This window comes from Salvelinus fontinalis, chromosome 15 (genome assembly GCF_029448725.1).
Source record: "Salvelinus fontinalis isolate EN_2023a chromosome 15, ASM2944872v1, whole genome shotgun sequence".
Taxonomy (NCBI): domain Eukaryota; kingdom Metazoa; phylum Chordata; class Actinopteri; order Salmoniformes; family Salmonidae; genus Salvelinus; species Salvelinus fontinalis.
The window spans coordinates 8,059,250-8,067,601 of record NC_074679.1 but is presented as its reverse complement, the minus strand read 5'-3'; the positions used below and the strand labels follow the sequence as shown (position 1 = coordinate 8,067,601).

Below are 8,352 nucleotides of genomic sequence, written 5' to 3'. Positions count from 1 at the left end.
ACCAGACGTCCTGATGATATCATTACAACCAGACATCCTGATGATATCATTACAACCAGTTAGTTAACAACCAGACGTCCTGATGATATCATTACAACCAGACGTCCTGATGATATCATTACAACCAGACGTCCTGATGATATCATTACAACCAGTTAGTTAACAACCAGACGTCCTGATGATATCATTACAACCAGACGTCCTGATGATATCATTACAACCAGACGTCCTGATGATATCATTACAACCAGACGTCCTGATGATATCATTACAACCAGACGTCCTGATGATATCATTACAACCAGACGTGCTGATGATATCATTACAACCAGACGTCCTGATGATATCATTACAACCAGTTAGTTAACAACCAGATGTCCTGATGATATCATTACAACCAGACATCCTGATGATATCATTACAACCAGACGTCCTGATGATATCATTACAACCAGTTAGTTAACAACCAGACGTCCTGATGATATCATTACAACCAGACGTCCTGATGATATCATTACAACCAGACGTCCTGATGATATCATTACAACCAGTTAGTTAACAACCAGACGTCCTGATGATATCATTACAACCAGACATCCTGATGATATCATTACAACCAGACGTGCTGAAGATATCATTACAACCAGTTAGTTAACAACCAGACGTCCTGATGATATCATTACAACCAGTTGGTTAACAACCAGACATGCTGAAGATATCATTACAACCAGTTGGTTAACAACCAGACGTCCTGATGATATCATTACAACCAGACATCCTGATGATATCATAACAACCAGACGTCCTGATGATATCATTACAACCAGACGTCCTGATGATATCATTACAACCAGACGTCCTGATGATATCATTACAACCAGACGTCCTGATGATATCATTACAACCAGACGTCCTGATGATATCATTACAACCAGACGTCCTGATGATATCATTACAACCAGACGTCCTGATGATATCATTACAACCAGTTAGTTAACAACCAGACGTCCTGATGATATCATTACAACCAGTTAGTTAACAACCAGACGTCCTGATGATATCATTACAACCAGTTGGTTAACAACCAGACATCCTGATGATAACATTACAACCAGACATCCTGATGATATCATTACAACCAGACGTCCTGATGATATCATTACAACCAGTTAGTTAACAACCAGACGTCCTGATGATATCATTACAACCAGACGTCCTGATGATATCATTACAACCAGACGTCCTGATGATATCATTACAACCAGTTAGTTAACAACCAGACGTCCTGATGATATCATTACAACCAGACGTCCTGATGATATCATTACAACCAGTTAGTTAACAACCAGACGTCCTGATGATATCATAACAACCAGACGTCCTGATGATATCATTACAACCAGACGTCCTGATGATATCATTACAACCAGACGTCCTGATGATATCATTACAACCAGTTAGTTAACAACCAGACGTCCTGATGATATCATTACAACCAGTTAGTTAACAACCAGACGTCCTGATGATATCATTACAACCAGTTAGTTAACAACCAGACGTCCTGATGATATCATTACAACCAGACGTCCTGATGATATCATTACAACCAGACGTCCTGATGATATCATTACAACCAGACGTCCTGATGATATCATTACAACCAGACGTGCTGATGATATCATTACAACCAGTTAGTTAACAACCAGACGTCCTGATGATATCATTACAACCAGACGTGCTGATGATATCATTACAACCAGTTAGTTAACAACCAGACGTCCTGATGATATCATTACAACCAGTTAGTTAACAACCAGACGTCCTGATGATATCATTACAACCAGTTAGTTAACAACCAGACGTCCTGATGATATCATTACAACCAGTTAGTTAACAACCAGACGTCCTGATGATATCATTACAGCCAGACGTCCTGATGATATCATTACAACCAGACGTCCTGATGATATCATTACAACCAGACGTCCTGATGATATCATTACAACCAGACGTGCTGATGATATCATTACAACCAGTTAGTTAACAACCAGACATCCTGATGATATCATTACAACCAGACGTCCTGATGATATCATTACAACCAGACGTCCTGATGATATCATTACAACCAGACGTCCTGATGATATCATTACAACCAGACGTCCTGATGATATCATTACAACCAGACGTCCTGATAATATCATTACAACCAGACGTCCTGATGATATCATTACAACCAGACGTCCTGATGATATCATTACAACCAGACGTCCTGATGATATCATTACAACCAGACGTCCTGATGATATCATTACAACCAGACGTCCTGATGATATCATTACAACCAGTTAGTTAACAACCAGATGTCCTGATGATATCATTACAACCAGTTAGTTAACAACCAGATGTCCTGATGATATCATTACAACCAGACGTGCTGATGATATCATTACAACCAGTTAGTTAACAACCAGATGTCCTGATGATATCATTACAACCAGACGTGCTGATGATATCATTACAACCAGTTAGTTAACAACCAGATGTCCTGATGATATCATTACAACCAGTTAGTTAACAACCAGATGTCCTGATGATATCATTACAACCAGACGTCCTGATGATATCATTACAACCAGACGTCCTGATGATATCATTACAACCAGATGTCCTGATGATATCATTACAACCAGACGTGCTGATGATATCATTACAACCAGACGTCCTGATGATATCATTACAACCAGTTAGTTAACAGCCAGACGTCCTGATGATATCATTACAACCAGACGTCCTGATGATATCATTACAACCAGTTAGTTAACAACCAGACGTCCTGATGATATCATTACAACCAGACATCCTGATGATATCATTACAACCAGACGTCCTGATGATATCATTACAACCAGTTAGTTAACAACCAGATGTCCTGATGATATCATTACAACCAGACGTCCTGATGATATCATTACAACCAGACGTCCTGATGATATCATTACAACCAGACGTCCTGATGATATCATTACAACCAGTTAGTTAACAACCAGACGTCCTGATGATATCATTACAACCAGACGTCCTGATGATATCATTACAACCAGACGTCCTGATGATATCATTACAACCAGACGTGCTGATGATATCATTACAACCAGTTAGTTAACAACCAGATGTCCTGATGATATCATAACAGCCAGACGTCCTGATGATACTATTACAACCAGACGTCCTGATGATATCATTACAACCAGACGTCCTGATGATATCATTACAACCAGACGTCCTGATGATATCATTACAACCAGTTAGTTAACAACCAGACGTCCTGATGATATCATTACAACCAGGCGTCCTGATGATATCATTACAACCAGACGTCCTGATGATATCATTACAACCAGACGTGCTGAAGATATCATTACAACCAGTTAGTTAACAACCAGATGTCCTGATGATATCATTACAACCAGACGTCCTGATGATATCATTACAACCAGACGTCCTGATGATATCATTACAACCAGACGTCCTGATGATATCATTACAACCAGTTAGTTAACAACCAGATGTCCTGATGATATCATTACAACCAGTTAGTTAACAACCAGATGTCCTGATGATATCATTACAACCAGTTAGTTAACAACCAGATGTCCTGATGATATCATTACAACCAGTTAGTTAACAACCAGATGTCCTGATGATATCATTACAACCAGACGTCCTGATGATATCATTACAACCAGACGTCCTGATGATATCATTACAACCAAACGTGCTGATGATATCATTACAACCAGACGTCCTGATGATATCATTACAACCAGACGTCCTGATGATATCATTACAACCAGACGTCCTGATGATATCATTACAACCAGACGTCCTGATGATATCATTACAACCAGACGTCCTGATGATATCATTACAACCAAACGTGCTGATGATATCATTACAACCAGACGTGCTGATGATATCATTACAACCAGTTAGTTAACAACCAGATGTCCTGATGATATCATTACAACCAGTTAGTTAACAACCAGACGTCCTGATGATATCATTACAACCAGACGTGCTGATGATATCATTGCTATCAGTTTTGCCTCTGGGTTCATACTTTTTACTTTATGCTGACTGGTCCATATAATAATGAAATAATTGGTCCATTTAATGATCAATAATAAATAAGTGTTATAATCACTCAAAGAAATCCAGACAGATAGTGAAAGAAAGTCTGAATTTACCATAAAAATATTTATTGATAATTATATTATTTCTTGACAAAAGCAAGAGAAAGGACACACTAAGATTCGACTTTTAAAACGACAAAAAATGGCATGTATAAACAAACGACAGTAACATCAATGGAACACATTAAAATGATGAAATACTTGATCAGCAGTTTGATATGCTGGGCTGATTGATGTTGTTGAATTAACGTAGTGTTTCCCTAACCGCTAACTAAAATATGAGTTCATATATAAACCAATACTATCAAACACCTTTATGGTCGCCTCCCTCAACCATTCTTCAATCACTCCTCATCTGTACCTCAACCATTCTTCAAATATTCCTCATCCGTACCTCAACCATTCTTCAATCATTCCTCTTCCGTACCTCATCCGTACCTCAACCATTCTTCAATCATTCCTCATTCGTACCTCAACCATTCTTCAATCATTCCTCATTCGTACCTCAACCATTCTTCAATCATTCCTCATTCGTACCTCAACCATTCTTCAATCATTCCTCATTCGTACCTCAACCATTCTTCAATCATTCCTCATCCGTACCTCAACCATTCTTCAATCATTCCTCATCCGTACCTCAACCATCTTTTAAGAAAGCACAGCTGAATTATTTCCAGAGCGCTGGCCAAATGAAGATTACATTTCAGAAATGCACATTAAAAACCTAACAGCATTATGATTACAGTCACAATCCAAATCCATACACAGCCAGTCCGATGGTCGCATGTCCATTTGTTTACATGCAGATAATTACCCAGATAATATGGACGACGACGAATACAGTGTCAACACAGAGAAGATGATCTGCAGTAGGGGGGTGTAGTGTAACAGCAAGGCTACCAGATATCATCCATCTTTATTTGCTCTTCCCCCCGTGTCCAAAAGAAGTCTCTACCCCCTCTGCCTTTCTGTCAAAACCAGGTCACTGTTGCCAGCACCATGCCAGTGGCCTCCAACGGTCTCTATGCTACCGCAGCCACACAGCTGAGAGGAGAGGAGAGGCCAGACGCCACAGAACACAGGTCACCAAAGCTGTACCCCTTTTCTCTCTGTCTCTATCTTTCTCTGCTCTGCTCTCCACGAGTCCAGCCTATGAGTCCTTATCTCCACAGTGCAAACACGCCGACCTGGAGCCTCTCGCCTGGCACTGTGGGCCTGGGGGGAGGCGAGGGGAGACGAAGAGATAGTGGGTGAGGGATAAAGAGGGACGAGGGGACGGGAGGAGGGGGAGGAAGGGACGCTTTAATGGTAGAGTTCCAGAGGTCCAAATTGGATCTGGTAATGGCTGGTCAATGGCAACGGAGGAGGGTCGTTAAAACCAGTACAGCTCCTTCCCTTTCTTGTGATGCTGGAGGCCTGGGGATGGAAAAGGAGAAAGAAGAAAACAATAAGAACGAGGCAAAACGCTTGTCCTGCTCTTTAATCCAAACAGCTTATTGGTCAAAGCAAATAGTAAGGACATTGATGTGGGGAGTGTGTGTGTGTGTGTGTGTGTGTGTGTGTGTGTGTGTGTGTGTGTGTGTGTGTGTGTGTGTGTGTGTGTGTGTGTGTGTGTGTGTGTGTGTGTGTGTGTGTGTGTGTGTGTGTGTGTGTGTGTGTGTGTGTGTGTGTGTGTGTGTGTGTGTGGATGACACTAATTCCCTGTTTATTCCAGACAACAGCAGCAAAGACACATACAGTATAACTCCACGATATAGTATAGCTCCACGACAACTGTGACCTACAGTATACGGCTCCACGACAACTGTGACCTACAGTATATAGCTCAATGACCACTGTGACCTACAGTATATAGCTCAATGACCACTGTGACCTACAGTATATAGCTCAATGACAACTGTGCCCTACAGTATATAGCTCAATGACAACTGTGCCCTACAGTATATAGCTCAATGACAACTGTGACCTACAGTATATAGCTCAATGACAACTGTGACCTACAGTATATAGCTCAATGTGACAACTGTGACCTACAGTATATAGCTCAACGACAACTGTGACCTACAGTATATAGCTCAATGACAACTGTGACCTACAGTATATAGCTCAATGACAACTGTGACCTACAGTATATAGCTCAATGACAACTGTGACCTACAGTATATAGCTCAATGACAACTGTGACCTACAGTATATAGCTCAATGACAACTGTGACCTACAGTATATAGCTCAATGACAACTGAAATGACTAACAATCTCGTCCTAAGCCACGTTGACAAACGATATTGAAAAGTACATTTCATTGGGGTGGCGGGGACACATTTATCAGTATAAATATACTTTCTAGAGGCTCAAAGATCAGCTTACCAACGCTAATGTCAGGTCATAACCCTGTGGAGTGTTTGAGGTTCATAGTGTTAACAGATACTGCAAATCTGTGGGATTATGGACACGCAGGTGGCTGTGGCTGCAGCAGAAAGGGCTACTATTGAAACGCTGTAGGAGGTTGTTGTTGTGGTTGTTATTGTTGTGGTTGTTGTGGTTGTTGTTGTTGTGGTTGTTGTGGTGGTGGTTGTGGTTATTGTTGTTGTGGTTGTTGTTGTGGTTGTTGTTGTTGTGGTTGTTGTTGTGGTTGTTGTTGTTGTGGTTGTTGTGGTGGTGGTTGTGGTTATTGTTGTTGTGGTTGTTGTTGTGGTTGTTGTTGTTGTGGTTGTTGTTGTGGTTGTTGTTGTTGTGGTTGTTGTGGTGGTGGTTGTGGTTATTGTTGTGGTTGTTGTGGTTGTTGTGGTGGTGGTTGTTGTTGTGGTTGTTGTTGTGGTTATTGTTGTGGTTGTTGTGGTTGTTGTTGTGGTTGTTGTGGTTGTTGTGGTGGTTGTTGTTGTGGTTGTTGTGGTTGTTGTGGTTGTGGTTGTTGTTGTGGTTGTTGTTGTGGTTGTTGTTGTGGTTGTTGTGGTTGTTGTTGTGGTTGTTGTGGTTGTTGTTGTGGTTGTTGTTGTTGTGGTTGTTGTTGTGGTTGTTGTGGTTGTTGTTGTGGTTGTTGTTGTGGTTGTTGTTGTTGTGGTTGTTGTTGTGGTTGTTGTTGTTGTGGTTGTTGTTGTGGTTGTTGTGGTTGTTGTTGTGGTTGTTGTTGTGGTTGTTGTTGTGGTTGTTGTTGTGGTTGTTGTTGTGGTTGTTGTGGTTGTTGTTGTGGTTGTTGTTGTTGTGGTTGTTGTGGTTGTTGTGGTTGTTGTTGTGGTTGTTGTTGTGGTTGTTGTTGTGGTTGTTGTTGTGGTTGTTGTTGTTGTGGTTGTTGTTGTGGTTGTTGTGGTTGTTGTTGTGGTTGTTGTTGTGGTTGTTGTTGTGGTTGTTGTGGTTGTTGTTGTGGTTGTTGTTGTTGTGGTTGTTGTTGTGGTTGTTGTTGTTGTGGTTGTTGTTGTTGTGGTTGTTGTTGTGGTTGTTGTTGTTGTTGTTGTGGTTGTTGTTGTGGTTGTTGTTGTTGTGGTTGTTGTTGTTGTGGTTGTTGTTGTGGTTGTTGTGGTTGTTGTTGTGGTTGTTGTTGTTGTGGTTGTTGTTGTGGTTGTTGTGGTTGTTGTTGTTGTTGTTGTGGTTGTTGTTGTTGTGGTTGTTGTTGTGGTTGTTGTGGTTGTTGTTGTGGTTGTTGTGGTTGTTGTGGTTGTGGTTGTTGTTGTGGTTGTTGTTGTGGTTGTTGTTGTGGTTGTTGTGGTTGTTGTTGTGGTTGTTGTGGTTGTTGTTGTGGTTGTTGTTGTTGTGGTTGTTGTGGTTGTTGTTGTTGTTGTTGTGGTTGTTGTTGTTGTGGTTGTTGTTGTGGTTGTTGTGGTTGTTGTTGTGGTTGTTGTGGTTGTTGTTGTGGTTGTTGTTGTTGTGGTTGTTGTTGTGGTTGTTGTGGTTGTTGTTGTGGTTGTTGTTGTGGTAGTTGTTGTGGTTGTTGTGGTTGTTGTGGTTGTTGTTGTGGTTGTTGTGGTTGTTGTGGTTGTTGTTGTTGTGGTTGTTGTTGTGGTTGTTGTGGTTGTTGTTGTGGTTGTTGTGGTTGTTGTGGTTGTTGTTGTTGTTGTGGTTGTTGTGGTTGTTGTGGTTATTGTTGTTGTGGTTGTTGTTGTGGTTGTTGTTGTGGTAGTTGTTGTGGTTGTTGTGGTTGTTGTGGTTGTTGTTGTGGTT

At 40.9% G+C, this 8,352-nt stretch overlaps 1 protein-coding gene across 1 annotated transcript in view; it reads right to left on the bottom strand.

Annotated features, from left to right (window-relative positions):
* Window positions 1–4,241: 4,241 nt before the first annotated feature.
* LOC129811365 (transcription cofactor vestigial-like protein 2) overlaps window positions 4,242–8,352 on the bottom strand; it is a 13,106-nt gene continuing 8,995 nt past the window's right edge. Inside the window, exon 4 of the mRNA XM_055862609.1 lies at window positions 4,242–5,612. Coding sequence (XP_055718584.1) covers window positions 5,569–5,612 — 44 coding nt within the window. The 3' untranslated portion in view covers window positions 4,242–5,568. The remainder of the gene's footprint in view (window positions 5,613–8,352) is intronic.